The following is a 21,424-nucleotide window of genomic DNA, read 5'->3' as shown; positions in this document are numbered from 1 at the left end:
TTAATAGCCAAATGATTATCTTTTCTAATTCTACAATCAAGGTTGAGAGTTCATTAGGAAGAGTGCAGCCAGGTGAGAGGGAATTTATTTTGTCTCCAGAATTGTGTCACACGGAGCTGCAGACACTGGGGAATAAAGTTTCTGAAAGTCGCCAGCAGGCAAAGTCTCCGTTTGAATGGATGACTGAAGAGCAGTTTAAAAATGTACAGGTAATTTGTCAAGCCCTTTCAAATACTTTATCTCTATAATTTTTTTTAACAGGTTGGACAGCTAATGCTCAAAATGCAGTATAGTCTATAGTATAGTATTTTCATTTTGGCTTGTTTGTAGTCATTTAGAGATTTGTTTATTGTTTTCACAAACACACACACATATATACAATATAGTAATAATATCTATCTATCTATCTATCTATCTATCTATCTATCTGTTACAGTATAACAACACAATACGGTAAAACCAACTACAACTTGTTATGTCACAAAAGGTACAACTATATTTTGCAATGATAAAAACACATAAGTCCCATTCTGCTGGTTTATAATCCACACAAAGGTACACACAATTTCCAACAACTGTAATTCCCAGATGGGATTGAGTTGTTTAGTATGTGAAATTAATATTTACAGATTCCAAAAGAGTTTAGTGGAAATATTGTTTCAATTCCAATAGGTCAAAAATTTTAAAAGCAACTCCTCTTAGATACCATTAGAGAAGAAATAATTAGTGCCATTAAATATCAATGTCCAAATTGAAAAAAAAATCATCCAGGAAGGCAAAGCAGATAAATGTTTCCCTGTATGGGAGAGATGGTACAAAAGAAGCATGTTGTGAGATGTTGCTCCTTCTAGAAGAGCAGTTATCAAATCTGTGGGGCTTCACCAAAAGCTCATCCATTTTCTTGATATAGAGTACTTGGAATATCTAATTGATTTTCAACAATATCACTCATATTGTTATGTGGATAACATCAAATTAGATACTGACTGCTGATTCACTCAGTCGCTCAGTCACAGTTTTGTGTATTGCACTTTGGCTTGCTCCTTCCTAAGACTCCTTTTTCCAATTTTGTATTAAAGCTTGCCATCCAAGCCAACTTTCAGGAGATGAAAGTGACTGGCCAACTGGCTGAATACTGTATAAATTGATTAAATTGCAGTGACCAATTTCAGTTGATTTGCAGGCCAGTCAATAACTGGTTTTATATTTTTTGATGTATACTAAGATAGATATACTGTGGCTTGTTTTCTCTCTGACTTATAGAACTTTAATACCCATTTCTCTTTAACTTCTTACTTTAATGATGTAACATCCAGGGGCAGATTTATTAAAATTTGAGTTGTGTTTTTCTCAAAATCAAGTTTTCTAATTGTATTTTTTGTTCAAAATTCACATTTTCAGGTTACAAAAGAACTAAAATTAATAGAGTTTAAAAAAAATCAAATGTTCGAGATTTATTATTTACCAATCCTTTAAATAGCTTGAATCCAAAAATACACCATCTGAAAGATGTCGAGGTCATGTAGGAGTCCCTTCAACCATTTTTTCTGAGGTTTTTGGCCAAAACTCAAATGATTGAGGGGAATGAATGACGAGCGATTCCAGTTTTTTTTCAACGAAACAATTTATGTTTTCAGGTTGCGGGACTCAAACACGCAGAATCTGGTTTTTGCCATTGGAGTGTTTTCTTAAATAAGATACCATTCGAGTTTTGAGTTATTTTTCAACTATTTACTAGAATTCTTTCACTGTAAAAATATGCAATATACTTTTCTTTCCCTGAAGATCCTAGCCATGCATTTTGACTGGTTTGGAGACCTATTTGACCGAATGTACAAGGATGGTAAAGATCTAACATGGAAGACATTCTGTGAGAGTGAACAGCCTGAAAATCCTACCAAGGTATGAGCATTTCAGCTAAAGATATAGCTTTATTGAAAATAACCTTTTGTGCCGCTGCCATTGTGTCAATCAGGTTTTTGTAAACTAATGGTAAATCCTTTCATGAGTTCAATGTACTGAAATGCTGATGATACAGTGTGAGTCCCTTACTCAAAGGCAGCAGTGTGATAAAATATCCTGTATAAAAAATATATGTGCCCATGATTTGTATGCAACCTGTACTTGGACTACTTGAGAATACACCATAGTCTTACCGTATATACTCGAGTATAAGCCATCCCGAGTATAAGCCGAGGTACCTAATTTTACCTCCAAAAAATGAGAAAGCTTATTGACTCGAGTATAAGCCTAGGGTGAGAAATGCAGCAGCTTCTGTATGTTTCAATCAAAAAATTGAGGGTTTCTGCTCCCATTGGAGGTGCCGGCGTCTCGTTTTTGGATGCCGGCGACCATTCTTGGAGGCCGGCGAATATTCTTGGAGACTATTCTTGGATGCTGGCTACTATTCTTGGACGCCGTCGACTATTCTTCGACGCCAGCGACTATTCTTAGACACCGGCAAATATTCACCCGAGTATAAGCCGAGGTAGAGTTTTTAAGCATATTTTGGGAGCTGAAAAACTTGGCTTATCCTCAAGTATATACGGTATTTGTCTATGCCTCTATAGCCTGTGTAAGAAATGCTTGTGCAGGAAGTGGAGTAATCACTTAGCTTGTTACATTGATCTCAAGGTGAAATGGCCGGAGGGGCTAGAAGAACTTAATCCGCTGCAGAGATTCTTGGTTTTAAGAGCCGTGAGGATGGACAGATTCCTGCCGGCTGCTTCTTACTACATCAGTGGAATTCTGGGTAAAATGTATGTCATGTAGCAATTCAATTATCAATGATCTTATATAGACAAGTTTACTCTAAAACTATAATTTTTCAACTATTGGTTGGGACTCAATATTGGCACAATGTGCTGTTCACAGTGACATTTCTGGCTACAACTAGACATTAATAATTAAATATTATGTGGTTCCTGAAGTTATCTCCCAGACATAGCCTGGTCCTTTGATAAAAAGCATAAGAAACACTTATTTTAAACCAATGTTGGTAAAACTACAAGCAACCACCATTTGTTTCCTACCTAGCTTTTATAAAATATAAACAATTTAAGGACCGAATCTATATACAGCGGTCAGCACTTTATTTGGAATAGATCATAGTTTATACAATTTTACATCTCTTGTTCTAATATAAATGGTATTTAATCCTGATTTGTTTTGAGGTGCAATGTCTCTGATCCTCACACTATGTTTATAAATAGCTGCCATAAAAAAAGACAGACTGCTGTTTGCTAGAAATGAAATAAAAATAGGTTAATACCAAAAATAGATTCCCTTGTGCAAGAATAAAATGTGGCAATAACTTTTTTTAAAGCCGTAAAGAAAAGCACTTAAGGTTGCCATGGACTACTGCCCAGGTTTTATTCCAATAAAAAAACCAACCAGAGGACATTATACATGCTTAAATAATTGTATATAATATAAAGTATTACTCTTGCACAAATTAATATTAAAAACTGTATTACAAATATATTAAAATCCACACTGACCCCACACAATTAGCCAAATATTTTTTTATGCTTACCAAGCACTTATTCATGGGCTCCAGCTGGGGTGATGTATTTTAGAAGGTGATCATCTGTCCTATATCTGTCCATGTTTTGATGTTAATTAATGTTTTTTATCTAACTGAAGGTATACGGCAGAGTTGGTAGTAGATCTGCAGATGACACTTGTACAGATGTCACACTGTCAGCCAGGACTATTGATCTATGACATGGACAGCAACCTCCCACGGACATTGCTTCTGGATTTAGCGAAAAGAATGAACCAGACAATAACCATTTTCCCTATCAGTCAGGATGCAGAGAAGGCAGAGGAAATAATTAACAATGGCATGTCAGAGGTATTAAAAAAAAGTCTGCCTTGTTACTACTGAATATTGTACTTTTTGCTAAGAAACCATTACCTCTGGCACATGGTATTAATAAATTAATTTAGCCCCCAATTCACATAAATTGTGACACAACTTGCTAAGTAAACCACTGAAGGCCCTATCCAAGATAGGGTAGTTCCAGGGTTCCGTAGCATCACTTAGTGTATTTGCATGCTAATCATCAGAATGGCCTGGACATGTGGACTGGTGCTTCCCTCAAGTAGCTACAAGTTGCAAGTTCCTTAATTCCCAACTCTGAATGACAGCTTTAACAATTTAAATGATGCAGAGACATAGGTATATAATAGGGATGCACCAAACCCACCTGTTCTGTATTAGACTGAATACCAAAGATTTAGCTGAACACAGAACCAAATCTGAACCCTCTGTGCCGACGGAAATTGTCAATGTGCGGAGGTGGAAATAGCAAGTGTGCATGCTAAGCACCTGTGTCAAATTGTTGCCTTTATACAGGGTTCAGATTTGGTTTGGCCAGGTTCTTGAACCAAATCCGAGATTCGGTGCATCCCTGGTATATAGTATTGACAACCAATGTACAATTAATCTATCCAATTACACTATTTGGTTTGTAATAAAATGTGTTTCTGATGTATTTTATCTATAAATGATTTTTTTTACATTTTGGATTTAATTGTAAGTTTCCTTTAAGCAACTTGCTTGTACATGTTTAGATTTTTATAGCATCGGCCAAACCCTCAGCATCCAGCATCAATATTTCCCATTACAGATAGCATTTGTGACCTAGGTAACATCACTTTTAGTTGTTAACATTTGCCTTTTTTTCTGTACAGGGACACTGGGTATTGTTAGAGAATGTGCAGAATTCTGTGAAATTAATGGCATCAATTGAAGGCATTTTGAAGTCCAAAAAGAATCCAGACAAACATTTCCGACTCTGGATTTCTGTCCAAGCCAGGCAGGATCTACCAGTTAGGCTGCTTCATTATACTGTGAAGACCGTTGTCAGCGCACCAGTGGTAAAGTGTTTAAATAATATGTTTTCTTAGCCTGTCTAAGCCTATGTTATAAACAACCATTTAGAAATAAAAACATAAATATTATAGCTATTAATAAGAAAGTAGCATGTCATGTTTTTGACGGAATCAATCATAATATTTAAAGTTGCTTGCTTGAGTGTCATAGAAAATATTCTATCCATTATGTCATGTGATGTTTCAGAGAATTTAATGGAACGTGTAAGCTTGTGTTTACTGGTGTGATTCTTTTTGCAGAATATGAAAGGTGGACTAATTCACTCCTGGCAGTTTATTGGACAAGAAACCTTATCTGCAAGTAGACGCCCTGAATGGCCAGCATTGCTGCACAACCTCTGCTTCTTTCACTGTGCTGCTCGACTAAGAACATTATATGGCACATCAGCAGGCTGGAATTGCCCAGAAACTATGCGGTTTGGATGTACAGAACTCATGGTAAAATCTCGGTTTAAAATAAACCCTTTTCCTATTTTGGCTCTTTTTTCATTAGCAAGCATTTTATTTTTGAAATAGAAGATAGAATGCAAAATTATATAACCTATAACATTAAACCATTATCCCCTGAAAATAAAATGCTTCTTGAATTTTTTGTACAAAATGGCCCCTTGTGTGTATCAAAAACATAATAGGGGTAATTTACTTAATTGAAGGCAGTGTAAAAAGTGCAAAAAAGGTCTAAAATTGGCGACCTCCTAGCTACCCCAATGAATACCTCTATTACCTCTATTCAGCAGTGCTGTACTCATGAAAGGCTGGAAAAAGGTAGTCCCCCCACACACACATCCTCTAACTTGTGCATCATTTAGGAAGCAGTAGAGGACACAGGTCATTGTGCACTTTTCAGGGACTTTTTTACCTGGGGCAAGGTGCACAGTGCAACCATTCTACTAGTCATGGTAAATGCGGGCCGCAGCGATTCTTTTGGAGGATCTTTTTTGTCACCCCTGGTACCTTGCTCTGCGCTGCTGCCCCTGAATGCGGGGGGTTGCAGACCCACATTTTACCCCTGTGCCTTTTTTGCTTCATTGAATTCACTCATTTCTAGGTCTCGTAGGTTTATGATATTTATCAATCTTGCAGAAACAAGATTTTACAATAAGACAGGACATTTCTATGTAGAAAAGTACTTGTCGTATAGAGGTATGGGATCCCTTATCCAGAAACCCATGATACAGAAAGCTCTGAATTACAGGAAGGTTTTAAGCAAATAATTAAAATTTGTAAAAATGATTTCCTTTTTTTCTGTAATAATAAAACAGTACTTGAACTAAGCTGCATGAATCCAAATTGGTGACAAAACCATCCTATTGGGTGTATTTAATGTTTAAATGTTTTTTAGCAAACTTAAGGTATGGTGATCCAAATTATGGAAAGATGCCTTTTCTGGAAAATCCCAGGTCCCAAGCATACCGAATAATAAAAGCTACACCTATACTTACCATTAAGGACAACATTATTTCAGCATAATTTCCAGCATCACTATATCAAAAGAGCTGTCACATGAATACTGCTAAATGTAATAGAAGAATAGCACAATTCAGATGTTTCTTCATAACTGTTTCTCTTACACAGGAAAGCCTTCAGTTACTGCAAAATGAATTTAAAGACGAGTTTGACACTAGTGGACAAGTACCACCATGGGCCACTATCAGATACTTACTATCAAAGGTACTACAAACCAATACCCATTAGGTTTTAAATTGCTAACATAAATTGCCATTTAGATTTAAAATTTGGGCCAAAATAAACCGTTTTAGAACATTTTTTGTGTCTTCCCATACTTCTTCATGGTACAGCTAGAGCTACATTATTTTCTGTCAAGTGATCTCTAAGGGGAGCACATAGAATATCACAAAATGGTGGCTCAAGTAAAAATATTTAAAAGAGCATTATTTATTGATATGTATATAGCAATTTTGTAAGATTCTTTTATAGGCCACATAATATAAATTACTATATAGTTTTCTTATATCCTGTTTGTATGAATTTTTTTAGAGATGGAATACTTTCTTTTTATCAGGTGATTTATGGATGCAGCGTATCAGATGAATTTGATAAGAACATTTTGACATCGATGATCGATTACTGGATTAGTCCTACTACTGCAAAGAAAGACTGTGAACTTACCAAATGTAAGTTTTCATTGGATATTTCTTATATTGACTACCATATAAGCAATGCAGCTATTAAAGAAAGTTATGTCACCTGTGTTACATACATAGCAAGTCTAAAAATTGCTATCTATCAAAAATGGGGACTTTTGAGAAAAAAAGAAAACAGCTGGGGTGGGGTTTAGAAGTCAGAAGTATTTTGCACACATTTACAACCAACCCAGCCCTATTACCCAGTGCTTCAGTATGCAATACAGTTATTTAATTTATATTTGTTATTTCATTTTATTTAACCAATTTTAGACATCCAACCAATTTAATCATTCTAATAAGGGGCTTTTGGCTCAACAGATTTCACCCAGAGCTGCTGTTGAGTTGTTGCATTTGCTGCATTTCCCATAGAAAGCAACAAGGCCTGATATAAGAATGTAGGAGATAAATCGCATAATGGCAGTTGGAAATAGAAACCAATTATTCATTTGTTTTGATCAGTCTATCACAAGTTGAAACATTGGAGCAAGGCGTGATTGATTTATCATGTCATGCTGGCCACTGCCAAATTAGACCTGCTGCCTCTGAAGCCTGGTATCAGGAAAGACTGCTCAAAGGCTTATAATATCTCAGAAACTATTGAAAAATTATGTAAATGGAATAGCACTCATTTTCTATTTAGCTTTAGATCCCTTTTAATTGGTCTTATAGTTTCAGACTTTGGTCTTAAATTAATTAGCTGTTTAAATAGCTTAGTAACCCTTATAACCTTCGTATTTATCAAACTACAAACTGATCAGTCCTCAGCATTCTTCACGTGGTAGAGAAAAGGCTTGTGATTTTTAAGAAATTCCCTTCATCGACCGTCAACTACGACTTTGACTTTGAATCGAACGTTTCGAACTAAAAATCGTTTGACTATTCGACCATTCTATAGTCGAAGTACAGTCTCTTTAAAAAAAACTTCGACCAAGTACTGCCACCTAAAACCTACCGAACATCAATGTTAGCCTATGGGGAAGGTCCCCATAGGCTTCCTAACAATTTTCTGATCGAAGGAAAAAGGTTTGATCAATGGATTAAAATCCTTCGAATCATTCGATTCGAAGGAGTTAATCATTCGTTCCGAAGGAGTTGATCGTTCGATTGAACGATTTTTCCTACAAAGGTCCGATCGTAGGAAATGCGGTAAATCCTTCGACTTCGATATTCGAAGCCGAAGGATTTACTTCGACGGTCGAATATCTAGGGTTAATTATCCCTCGATATTCGACTCTAAGTAAATGTGCCCCCTAATGTTTAACATTACTTTCAAATAATGTTAGAATGCTGAACCCAGGTGTAATTGTCAATGTTATACAGTATATAAAAATAAACATTTGTCTACCTCCAAAATCTGTTCATGTTTCTGTTTGGGTGTTTTACTAATGGGCATTTGGACATTTATTGCGGTTATTGACTTTTGTGTCTCGACAGTAAAATACAAGATTCCACCAATTTTTTTTACCTACGATCTCAACCCCGTCTCTCTGGCACAAGCATTGGATTCCATTCCTATGTACTATTTAGATGCCCCTGAAGCATTCCACATGCATCCTTCTCCAGCGGTAAGATGTATCTCATTTAGTAGCATGTAATATGTGATTTAATTATACATATAATATTCCATGCAATACATGCTTGCCAATACGGCCTCTGCATTTCAGGTGACATTTGGTGAAGAGTACTATGTTATGTCAAAGCTCAAGCAACTCCATGAGGCAGTTCCTTGGCACAAACATTGGTCATACAGCAATGCCAACATTCAACAAATAATTCATACAGGTACAATACAATAACAGAAATTAGAAATAGTTTACTAAATGAATCACGATTTGTTTGGTGCACTAAATACATATATACAGAGTATATATATATATATATATATATATATATATATATATATATATATATATATATATATATATATATATATATATATATATATATATATGCTTTAATAATGATTTTTTAAGGCAAGGCTTAAAAAAGATACTACTAGTAGTTGTTTTAAATGTAATACTTACTTCCTGTCTTTAATATAAATTCATGCTTATTTAAATTGCAAAGGGCCACTAAAAATGTTCTAAGTGCTTAATTTCTTTACTCACCCAATATGTAGCATCAAAGCGACCATAATGGGTATTGTTATCCTTATGCACACTGGTGTTAGACGGTCTCACCTAAAAAAAAATAGAGGAGAATGACCTGACAATTATAAGTGTCAATGGAGGGCAATATCAGTAACATTGGAACCACTTGTTTCGGCAAGTAAAAATATGCAGTGGGCTAAACACCCAAAATATCCCAGGGTGCCATTGTTCTAAGGGATGCACCAAATCCTGGATTCAGTTTAGGATTTGCCTGAATCAGAGGCATTTTTAGCAGGATTTGGCTGAATCCAAGAGCCTGGCCAAACCAACTCCAACCCCTATCCTCACCATCTTTTCCCCCTCATGTGTCGGCAATTTCTGGTTCAAGGGTTCGAATTTGGTTGAGTAGTCGCAACCGCAGAAAAGAAGGATTCTGTGCTTCCCTACAAACAAACACATTGGTACATTAGTTCTTTGGAAAATTCATTTGGAGAAATCTTTTCAAATCATTTTTTTTAATTATACAATGTTGCATTTCACTTGGTCTTGGTAAATGAATGATTTACTGTGCAATATTCTTGTTTCTCTGTTTGGATGCTAATCCAGGTCCTGAGCCAGCTGAAACTTTGCTAGGGACAGTACAAGAAGCATGCAGCAGCTCTGTTGCTACTTTTGTCAAGTTAGACAAACTGTCAGAGCTGCATGAGGTCTGTGTTTCCCTCCTGTCTAAAATGCCTCGTGGATGGAGCCGGGTAAATATAATTTACAATCTAACATCATTAATGAATTCATTCAAAAAGGTTTATTTAGTAATGTGGTAAGGGACAATAGGTTGTCACTTTCATGGTTCTTGTAAAAATGCTTTTCCGTCTTTGGTTTGGGTATCTCTGGGGAAGAATGAGTGCTCCTCAGGACCTGTTCAAAAAAAAAAAAAAAAAAAATATATATATATATATATATATATATATAAATACATACTCACAGTTTGGAACAAAATATTCCCAGGCCAGCACTTCCCTTGTGAAATAAGTGTCTATTTATTGTACACACATTACAGTGCTCCAACGTTTCGGTCCCTCTTGACCTTTTTCAAGGATTTTTTTTTTCAAGAGGGACCGAAACGTTAGAGAACTGTAATGTGTGTACAATAAATAGACACTTATTTCACAAGGGAAGTGCTGGCCTGGGAATATTTTGTTCCAAATTGTGAGTATTGCAGAGTATTGGAGTGCAGATACTGAAGGTTTATCTCTCTCTCTCTCTCTCTCTCTCTCTCTCTCTCTCTCTCTCTCTCTCTCTCTCTCTCTCTCTCTCTCTCTCTCTCTCTCTCTCTCTCTCTCTCTCTCTCTCTCTCTCTCTCTCTCTCTCTCTCTCTCTCTCTCTCTCTCTCTCTCTCTCTCTCTCTCTCTCTCTCTCTATAAATTGTTTTTTATTTATTTTTTCTTTACCTGTACATGCAAAATTGAAGAAAAACACATTTGTTGTATGGTTGGAATTTTTTACAACCACTGAGTATTTGAAAAGATACAGAGGATTCATAAGGCTTATTTACATATAACAAATCAAGACTGTTTTCTTTTAGTGTCAGTGCTTTTACATATAGGTTATCTATTATTAGGGTAAATAATATAACAACTGATGTAATATATTGTGATGTCTTTTATTGAAATCAAGGATTTTATACATGAACGACTGAGAAAACTTGGAGGGGAAACACCTTTCAATCTATTTTTAAAGAAGGAACTGGACCATCTGTTATTTTCACTGACTGAAATAAGAAGGAATTTGCAGGTACAATTCAGTTTTGATTTCTTGGTGCCCCGCCATGGATTTTTATGCATAGTCTGGGAAACTGAACTGTATTTCATGTAACAACTTCGTATTGTCTCGACCAGAGATGATACTTGCCCAGTAGGACATAGAGACTAAGAGAGTCTATGGATTAAACTGGCACCTTTGATGACACAGGGGTAGGGTCACAATTATTTCTTCGGATCCATTTTTGATTGAAAATGACATGTTTATTAAAATTTACTCTGTTTTTTTTTTTACCAAGACTGAATTTTTTTTATTCATGTTGGATACCATTCTATTGGTAGATCCAGGTGAAAACAAAATTTAAAAAATGTTTAAATTTACTATAGGTATGGGATCTGTTTTCCAAAAAGCTGTGATCCAGAATGCTCCAAATTACAGGAGGGCAATTTTCCATAGACTTCATTTAAATCAAATAATTGAATTTTTTTTAAATGATTTCCCTTTTCTCTGTAATAATAAAATGGTACCTTATATATGATCCAAACTAAGATATAATTCATGTTTTATTGGAGGTTAAACAATTCTATTGACAGTGACTGCTCTGATATTAGGTTATAGAGGGGGAATCTGTATACTTTTGACCATATAATATATTTACTTTATCGAAAGAGTATTTTAATGGAGCTAATTTATTTGTAAAGATTTCTGTTTCTAGTTACATTATCAATATCCTTTCTTTTGTTTTTTTTTATTTAAGATGATAAAGAATAGCCTAGAGTCATCAGACATATCAGGAGATCAACTTCCAGAGGCTGCCATTAGTATTGTCAATGATTTGTACCATAAAAGAGCCCCTACATACTGGTGGAAGCTGGCATGGAACTTCCCCTGCCCCTCTGATTTGTCACTCTCATCGTGGATTCAGGATTTACAACAGCGGGTTGCACATTTTGAAAAACTGTTACAGCTAGTAAGTATGTTTTTCTTGGTGAAATGCATTTGTGGTTTGGACATGGAACCATTTTACACTACTGAGAAACAAGCAGTTTTTGGTGAAACGAATGATCAGTGGCTTTGCAATAGTCTGTTACAAATAGGGTATAGTAAATTGAGAAAGGTTAACTGCAGGGCCACATTTATTCAAGAGTCAGCTAGCAGTTGAGTAGAACAGATTGCACATGCCTCATACAAAGTTCAACCTTTATTATCTACAGATGTAAGCGTGGTACTGTAAGCAGATCGTATCAGGAAACTATAAAAGGAATTCCTTGGCCTGATGAATCCCAGTTAGTTTAATGCAGTTGCATCACTAGTTGGCAGATAGCAGCCAAACTACAGCATGTACTATATATTTAGGGCTGTGCTGATATCTTTAAAACTGTAGATTTGTAGGTGGTACTCCATATATTCAGTGTGCACAATTGTGTTTTCCTTATAAAACCTCACCACTGTTGCGTAGTCTGAATCCTTTGCTGCTATTATTTGAGAGTGGGGCAGCTTGAAAAGTTTTTGTTTAGAGCCTTGTGTGGGCCATGATGTTTGTGAGGGGGGGGTAGTAAATGGCTAAAATGCCTTGTGTCCACTTAGAATAATGCTCCCTTTTTATTACATGATGGTATATTTACTTTTTTTTCTTTAAGGGCCGTGAAAAAATGCCCACATATTGGCTCGGAGCTTTTCAGAACCCAAAAGGCCTCCTGTCTGTGCTAAAGCAGGAAGCTATTCGGAGATATTCTGGAAGATCAGGAAACATTGAACCAATACGATTAAAAACGGAATTAACCCAGAGAGACAAAGATCATGTAAGTGATGCGCTAATGTATTCTGATTTCTGCTGCTGCAGTTCCCATTAACGGCTGCTTTCATACACTTATGTTATCGAATTGGCCTTACACTTCCAAATAAAACACCTTTTTCCAATTAAAAAAAGTTATTGTGAATGGGCTGTTGATTTGCAACATAAACCCAATATAACACTTTTTATTCACTTTCAAATCAGATCACCACCCCCCATTTTTCTTCTAATTTGTGCAGATTAATGAAATTGCACTCTAGTCAGTAGCAATTAAAAGCAACTGTGCAACTATTTTAAACATCTTGTTTATCCTTTTTGTTTTTAGATAAGAGATCCACCGCATGACGGTATATTTATATATGGAATCCATATCTGGGGAGTGTTATGGAACAAAACTGATTCAGAAGTTGTGGATTCCCCCCCAAAACAAGCACTGAATACTTTGCCAGTCATTTATCTGCAATGTCTTCCCATTTCAGAGAAACCTGGAATTGGAGATACTTTAAGAGGATTAGAAACATACAATTGCCCTGTGTACTCTTCTACAACCTATGTAAGAGAACCAATATTCCATGTAGATATACACAAAGAAAATATAGCTAGTTCACGTTGGGCACTTAGAGGCATGAAAGCAACTATCCATCCATTTTGATCACCCAGACGCAATAAAGATGAACTTTACTGTAACTTGTGTAAACTAACTATGCATCTTAAAAGTTATATTATTTTTATAATATCTTAAAAGGCAATACTTAAAATGCTTTAAAGGAGAAGAAAAGGCAGATTTAATTGGGGGTGCCAAAAGTTAAGCACCCCCAAGTGATTATATATATATACTTACTTCCAATTTGGGGGCAAATTCACTAAAGGACGAAGCGCCTAATGCTAGCGTTAATTCGCTGATTCACTAACGGACGCTGGCGTAAATTCGCTAGTGTTACTTCGCACCCTTACGCCTGGCGAATTTGCGTAACGGACGTAACTACGCAAATTCACTGACGCGTGCATTTTTCGGAACGCTACCTTTTACGCCAGGCTTCCTTCGCCACCTCAGACCAGGCAAAGTGCAATAGAGTAGATAGGGATTGCTTAAAAAAAAAGTTTAAAAATTTTCTAAGTCCCAAAAAACGCTGGCGTTTTTTCTTTTTTTATGGGTGATAGGCTGAAAAAGATCGAAAAAATTTTTTTGGGGGCACCCTCCTTCCTCCCTACATTTCCTAACTCATGGCACCTTAACTATACAGTGGGCACATGTGTAGGGCAAAATAAAAGTTTTATTTGCTGTTTTGAAGGTTTCCCAGGCTTGTGTAGTGCTGCTACATATACCTCCATTGTAACTTCAATTTGGCGCTGTATGCAAATTAATGATCACTAGTGTAACTTCGCTTTGCTTGGCGAATTAACGCTAGCGCAACTTTGCAACATTACGCTTCCCCTGAGCGCAACTTCGGATTTTAGTGAAGTTGCATAGCGCTGGTGAAAATTCGCCTGGCGAAGTGCGGCGAAGCGGACGCTGGCGCAACTACGAATCGTAGTAATTTTTGCCCCATAGTGATTAAGGAGAGCACTCAAAAGCAATATTGCTCTTATTAGACTTACATTTCTGGACTAAAAATCACACATGTTTCGGGCCTTATGTGCCCTTTCTCAAGTGTGCATGTCAGGCCTGAAACATGTTGTGTCATTTGTAGTCCAGAAATTAATATCTAATCATAGCAGTGTTGCTTTTAAGTGCTCTCCCAGGGCAGCAGTATTCTCAGTAGAACAAGTAGCTGGCTTTTTTTTGTTCAAGTTCGGCATTTCGCTCTACTGCGCATGCACAGCCGCAAGAAGCAAGAAGAAGGCGGAGGCCGATCCCTCTGTGGTCCTCATTGTAATGACCCTGGGCAGGTGCAGTTTTCTGCTTATAGGAGTGGGAGGTAAGTAAATACAATCACTTGGGGATGCCTAACTTTTGGCACCCCCAAGTAAAAAGCACCTTTACTTGTCCTTTAAAATATATTGAAAAATAAAATAAATAAAATAAATATTTGTATTTTTAAATTGGCAATTTTGGAATTAAAATCTTTTTGTCTATTACGTGAACCTGTTTTTCATTTTTAAATATGAGATTCTTTTCCTGAGCAGAGAGATATCAGCGGTAAGTAAAGATGTGAATTAGCTCAGGATCTCTGAAAATATTGTGTCCACCATTATGGACCCAAGCCCAGTACTAGACTTTTGTCCAGTGCTGGATATATGTGTATACACCTGCTAATAGCAGATGCAATTCTTTTGGACCCATTTTAAAAGTTACTTTGCAGACAATAACATGTTGTCTCAGTAGCTATGGGGATTGAGTGATATGGTCAGGGGCAGCTTTGGTGGGGGAGTTAGGCATTAAAGCGGTGGTTTACCTTTACGTTAACTTTTAGTATGTTATAGAATGGCTAATTCTAAGCAACTTTTCTTCATTATTTATATTTTATAATTTTTAAATAATTCTGCTTTAACTCTTTCCAGTTTTCAAATGGAAGTCACTGACCCCATTTAAAAAAATGAATGTTCTGTGAGGCTAAATATTTATAGTTATTGCTACTTTTTATTACTCATATTTCTATTCAGGTCCTCTCCTCCTACTAGATTACTGTAATAGCAAACCGGAGAGCTGCTGCATAAAAAGAGAACTTAAAAAAATACAAAAAAATATAATTGTCTGAGAATATCAGGGTTAACAACCCTTTAAACGCAATTTCTGCACAATGGACCTCCGCTAAGGTGGTCTGCCAGTGGTGCAGGAAATAACAGTTACAGAAGTTACAATTCTCCTATAAAAGACAGATTAAAAAGTGTATTTGTGTCCACACCTTTTTAAATCTGTAAAATCCAAGTCAAAATGAAGATTATGTTTAAGACAAATCTACTCTCACACATAGAGACAGTATCAACATGTCGCAGATTTCTTTATTGATCTGATTTTGTAAGGACACATGAGCTCATGCTTTTCCTTTAACCCCATTCATGCCAGAAGAGAACACATCATTGTTACATTGACATTCAAAATGATGTGTTTAGAACAAAAACAGAAATGAATCAATGGTTAATACAAGACAATACAAGTTATAGCACAGGTCAAGATGTAAATATGCACCAAATCCAGGATTCGGTTTGGGATTCGGCCTTTTTCTGAACCAAGTCCAAATTTGCATATGCAAATTAGTGTCTGGGAGGGAAATCTTGTGACTTTTTGTCACAAAACAAGGAAGTAAAAAATGTTTTTCCCTTCCCACCCCTATGCAAATTAGGATTTGGATTCAGTATTCGGCCAAATCTTTCACGGATGATTCAGGGCTTTGGCCAAATCCAAAATAGTGGATGCAGTGCATCCCTAATTTAAAAACAAAAATAAATAACATTAAAAGGACATTATGACTTGCCTGTCTGACTTCGAAAAATCGTTTTTTGGTGAAATCATTATTTATGAGAGTTTTCCCACTGGAGGGCAGCATTGAATCTTGTACTCTGCCAAGCCAGCTAGCATCTGCCAAAACGACTTAATAACAGTGAGAAAGGAATAATTTTCATTTACGAAAAATACAACATAAACCCCATTTTAAACATGTGAATTCAATTTGCTTTCTAACACTGCTTAAGAACATCTGGGGGATGACAGGATTGTATGGTTTTTGTTTTTGCAGAATTGTTGTGATAAACTAGTTCAGGTTAGACAAAAGAAACACCAAATAAATACATTAGAATAAAATTACACCCACATTGCTAATGTTCCACATTCACTGTCTAATGATCTTCTGTGCTTCTCACCGGGGAAAACTTATGTCATGACAAATCAACCGTTTTTTTTGTAAAGAAAATCTTGGCCCTGTTATTTATCACCACTAACAGAATGCATACATATTTAGGTTCGAAATGAATATTTGTTCCACGTCAATTTCCACAGAGATGTTGCCCCCCTACTACTTAAAGATGAAGTTGCATAGTTATGTCAGAAACTTAATTATGTAATATGACAGATGTTTTTGTGGCAAAGCCAACTAACAGATGAATTGCCCAGGAGAGGGCAGCCCCTGTACAAGACAGGGAAGGTTAAATGTTTAAAGCCTGCTTTGCTCTGTTCTGCCTCCAGCAATTTGTCCCTATTCCCATTATACTAAAGGGCAACCTAAAGCCCAGCCAAACCCCTGGTTGCCCCTTAATATGTCCGCCTTAACGTGCCCCTTTCAAAATTTTTTAACATAACCTTTTGGTGTTCCACCAACAATGGGAAATCCCTTTTTTCTTTTTCCTGGGTCCCCCATTATTAATATTCGGTGTATCACTGGGTTTTGGAAAGCCCATGATAAAAACAATTCCTGAAACTTTGAAATTTAAATTACAAATGAAGTTTGCTTTCAATTCTCCCAAATTTCAGCTTTACCCCCAACTTCCTCTCCAGATATAACAGTGCCAAGCCCAATCCCTATCAAGCAACTTTGTTTTTAAAGACATACAGTTAACCAGTTTTAATTTACCTGTTCAGCAAATTTGGTCTTCTGGCCCCCATTGAAGCAACAAAAACATGTTACTGGAGAAGGAAGCATAAACCCCCAGGAGTGCCTTTGGGACCTAATGTAACACTTCCAAATTTGACCCAGAACGGGAGTAGAAAACCAGAGTTAAGGACCCTGCCCTAGGGTTGAAAATCCATGGGGGGCGGCCACTTTTTAAGAGGATTTTTTTTTTCTTCTTTTTTTTTTTTTTTCAAACCCTGGTTTGCTTGGCCCGTTAATAGTTTTTTAATATTTTAATAAAACCACCTGTTCCAAACCCCTCTCTTGGCCCCGTGAAATTGGTACAAAGCGGTGCAAAGAAAGCATCCTCTTGGCCCAAAGCCTGCCTGGCAAAAATCAAGGTACATTATTTGGGGGCAATATGATTGGATGTTTGGCCTCCCCTGTTGGCCCAAACAAGTATATATTTGGGGGAAATATTGTTGGAATTGTTTGGCCTGCCCTGCTGCCCATAGGGTACAGAATTGGGGGGTAAACAAAATGATAGATGGTTTTTTTGGATTATGCTCTGGGCACAGGTACCAAGATTGGGGGTAAATATGAATTAGAATTTGTTTTGGATTATGCCCTGGCAACAGGTACAGATTTGGGGGTTAAACAAAATAATGGATTTAGAATGTTTTTTTGGATTATGCCCTGGCAATCAGGTACAAGATTGGGGGCTTTGAGGGCAATCTGAGGGAAATTGACTGCGGAATTTGGCCCAACAAGTACAAATGGAGCAATAAATGAAAAATTAGGTGCTGGGCAAACAGGGGGGCCCCAAATTAAAGAATGTTGGGGAAATGGGTAAATGCAAGGACTGGGTGGGGGGGCAACTGGGAATTGAAGTTCCCTTGCCTAGGGTGCCAAATACCCTTTGGCCCGCCCCTGTTTTGACCATAACAATGTGTGGCATAATACTCTTTTAAACATAATCTCAAAATAAAAGATGGTGGCCCTAGCAATTCAACTTGTTTTTCTAATCCACCATGTTTTTCAGCCATTAAAAGAAACACAAAGAATCCCTAAGAGTAGGTAGTACATATCATATAGGTTTTTGGGAGCATGGCAAATTGGAAATACCTTTGCTGGTTGGCAAAAGTGGGGAATTAATAATTGAAGGGGGTTTGTTTGGACAATTACCTGGCAGGGGTGGGGGTGGGGGACTTGTGGGGGCTGAACAACTCCCAGGATTGTTGTACAAAGTTTGAAAGGTTTTCCCTTTGCCAGAAAGGACTCAAGGGCCCTGTGGAAAGATAACACCTCCTGCTGGCAAGGCCATAGGTTTTTTGGTTACATGCCATGAAATTTTATTCAAATACATTGAAAAAATCCAAATAATCAGTTGTCCAACTTGGTTGTCTAGCCTTTAAGTTAATAAGAAGTTAACTTAAGTGCAAGGAAAGGCCCCTCCCCTCTTATACAGTGGGCCTTGGTACTGCAATTGCCCATTCCATGTAATTATAGATCACTTGATTGTTCCGATTACTGTTAAATCTTGGGAATGTTTACTAAACATGGAAACAATACTTACCTCTTCCCGTTGTGTATAGTTTCCAATAGAATACATATAATAATGCATAAATTCTAATTGGAAAAAAACCTGGGATTAAATTTGGGAAAAAAAATGAAAAAAGCTTGGTTAGGGGGGTTATTCAAAAATTATTTTTACATATGTACAAAGTTCAAAAAGAATGCAGGCTTTGAATACAATATGTAAATCATTCACCAATTATAATCCATGTGGTGGGTGGGCCCTTTGTTTTCTTTAGTGGCCAAGAAAGCCAGTTAGTAAAAATGGGAAAGGCAGTCAAGTAAGTATGTCATGTTTTAAAACCAAAAGCCAATAACATTGCAGTTTTGAAAAGAAAAGATACTGGGGTTAGGGCATTGGTTTCTGTTAAGTAAGGTTTTATTAATTCAATTTTTTTCTCACGTCGTAACTAAGTACTATAAGTGAAGCAAGGAAATTACCCACCAGAGGGAAAAAATACACCAAGCACTTCTTATAATACAGTTCCTATATCAACTGTAATTATTCCCATAATAAACAATACACCCTCCTGTATGCCCCCAGCAAGTTAGTTTTTCTTTCCTAAAAGAGCAACAAGTTATTTTAAGTTCAGTAATCCCTTAAAAATTCTGGACTTGGATTTTGCTAATGGCTGCTATATGTTATTGGAGCCTAAAAAACCTGGTAGGTTGTAGGGGTTGCCTTAAGAAACAGACCAGGCCACGGCAACAATTTCGTACAAGGGTGGGTTTAAAAACAAAACCTAGGACACCATGGGGTCCCAATAAGTTTTTGCCCAATACTAATGTGGAGCCCTTGTACCTATGGGTACTTAGGGAGTTACTAAGTTAGAAATAACTTTTTGAAAAATGTGTAGGAAAATCCCTGTAATGGTGGTTACCCTAATATTACCTTCTATACCAAACTGCAATTAAGTATTACTGTCTCTTCAGTGAACATTGGTCTGGCTACCATCATTGTATCTCGTATGGACTATACTGAGCATATACCCTCTCTAACCCTCATAATAAAAAGTGGTAAGAGCTGATGTAAGTATTTTTAAAATGGGGTGGTAATATTTTAAAAATATTCAAAGCTGGGATCCTTCTGGTTATATATAGGTTTTCGGCTAAATGATATAACTAAAGGGCTCTAATAAAACAGAATAAGTATAAAATCAACTAGATAATTTAAGTAATAGTAAATTTAGTGCTGAGTAAGTATACTTAAAAATAGCTAGGATAAGATAGGATGGAAATAAATATAAGATAACAAAAAGTATAAAAGATGCAAATATAAATTAAGTGAACAGATAGATTGAGACCAAACAACATAAAATAATCAAGAAATATAAGTACAGAGGACAGCTAAAAGAAGAAGATTAAAATAAGCTAGGATACAATGGGTTGGAAATATATTTAAAATAATATCAAATATAAAGTAGCAAATATAAAAGTGAGCTAGTAGGAAATAGATCAATTAAAAATAAGATCAAACAGCATAAACTGATAATGTCATACGAATAAAATATTGGTATGACATACATAATTTAAGGTATTATGGTAACACATTATACGATAGGATAAACACCAAGTTATTAGAAATTAAAATACAAGAAAAGAGGAGCAAATTGTAGAATATTTAATAAGAAAGGATAGCATGATAAAATAAAAAGGATGAAGTTTAAATATAGAATATAATAATATTTGCATTTAGGACAAGGTAGAATAAACTGTCAAATATAAGAATATGTAGTAGAGTTTAAAGATAAGATATTATTCCTAGAACCATACTTTTATGTAAAATGTCATATGATAAAGAAAGAAAACAATAATAAATAATAAAAAGATTTTAGAAGAAGCCATAAGACAGGGCCAGTAATAAAATGTTAGAAGAAGCCATAAGATAATATCATCAAATAACATAAAATGATAGAGTTTACAGGTAGGATTAATTGTTTAATATAAAATTAGTGGAATGACATAGACATATAGATGGAGCAAAGTCTGTTCCAGGAATAATAGGAAGGATTTTGTTCCAGGAATAATAGGAAGGATTTTTTCCCTGACAGAAACAAACTATTGAGTTGTTTCCGTTGGGTTTTTTGCCTTCCCCTGGACCATATGTTACTAGAAGTCAGGTTAGCCACAGCAGATAGTATAATAGGAATAATAAGATGGTTAGAGTAGTTAGGGACCTGCTCAGTGAGCCTACCTTGACGTGGTGGCAGGCTTGATATCTTTTAGCCAAATCTAGTCTAAGGGGTTATTGACTTTCCAAACCATTCTTTCACTTTTAAGTGTTCAGATAGTACAGCAGATATAATGATAATTTTTCCATTGCTTCCTATTTTCATTTACTGTTTTTCTAAAATTACAGTTTAAAGGAGCCAAACTGTGTCCATTTACATCTTCTAGTATACTGTGCCCCCATCTTTTAAAAACTGACAGTGCTCCAGAAAAAAATGTTAAAAAAATAAATAAAACCCTTTACCTAATAGATGTGTCATTATATGTGAGTTGCAGCCAGATTCTTTTCCTTCAGTGTCCTGGCTGTAATGAGGGCTGGATTGTCTAGCTCTTCCACACAAAGTGGTCCTAGACAGGCAGAATTTTTGTAGCAGCAGCCCAAACTCCACCCAAGTCCTTACCTTGCGTCTCACTGCTGCTAATATACTTATGATTGTTCAATAG

At 36.2% G+C, this 21,424-nt stretch overlaps 1 protein-coding gene across 1 annotated transcript in view; it reads left to right on the top strand.

The window, feature by feature from the left end:
• LOC108704151 (dynein heavy chain 5, axonemal) overlaps window positions 1–13,480 on the top strand; it is a 132,351-nt gene extending 118,871 nt beyond the window's left edge. The window contains exons 92-106 of the mRNA XM_018240559.2: window positions 42–209; window positions 1,786–1,902; window positions 2,635–2,759; window positions 3,646–3,856; window positions 4,699–4,884; window positions 5,140–5,337; window positions 6,475–6,570; window positions 6,923–7,034; window positions 8,481–8,611; window positions 8,711–8,828; window positions 9,743–9,888; window positions 10,811–10,927; window positions 11,652–11,864; window positions 12,535–12,696; window positions 13,015–13,480. Of these exons, the coding sequence (XP_018096048.2) occupies window positions 42–209; window positions 1,786–1,902; window positions 2,635–2,759; window positions 3,646–3,856; window positions 4,699–4,884; window positions 5,140–5,337; window positions 6,475–6,570; window positions 6,923–7,034; window positions 8,481–8,611; window positions 8,711–8,828; window positions 9,743–9,888; window positions 10,811–10,927; window positions 11,652–11,864; window positions 12,535–12,696; window positions 13,015–13,341 (2,427 nt within the window). The 3' untranslated portion in view covers window positions 13,342–13,480. The remainder of the gene's footprint in view (window positions 1–41; window positions 210–1,785; window positions 1,903–2,634; window positions 2,760–3,645; window positions 3,857–4,698; window positions 4,885–5,139; window positions 5,338–6,474; window positions 6,571–6,922; window positions 7,035–8,480; window positions 8,612–8,710; window positions 8,829–9,742; window positions 9,889–10,810; window positions 10,928–11,651; window positions 11,865–12,534; window positions 12,697–13,014) is intronic.
• The last annotated feature ends 7,944 nt before the right edge of the window (window positions 13,481–21,424 follow it).

Source organism: Xenopus laevis, chromosome 5L, assembly GCF_017654675.1.
Source record: "Xenopus laevis strain J_2021 chromosome 5L, Xenopus_laevis_v10.1, whole genome shotgun sequence".
In the NCBI taxonomy this organism is placed as follows: Eukaryota; Metazoa; Chordata; class Amphibia; order Anura; family Pipidae; genus Xenopus; species Xenopus laevis.
The sequence above is the reverse complement of the archived record's forward strand: the minus strand, read 5'-3'. Positions and strand labels throughout refer to the sequence as shown.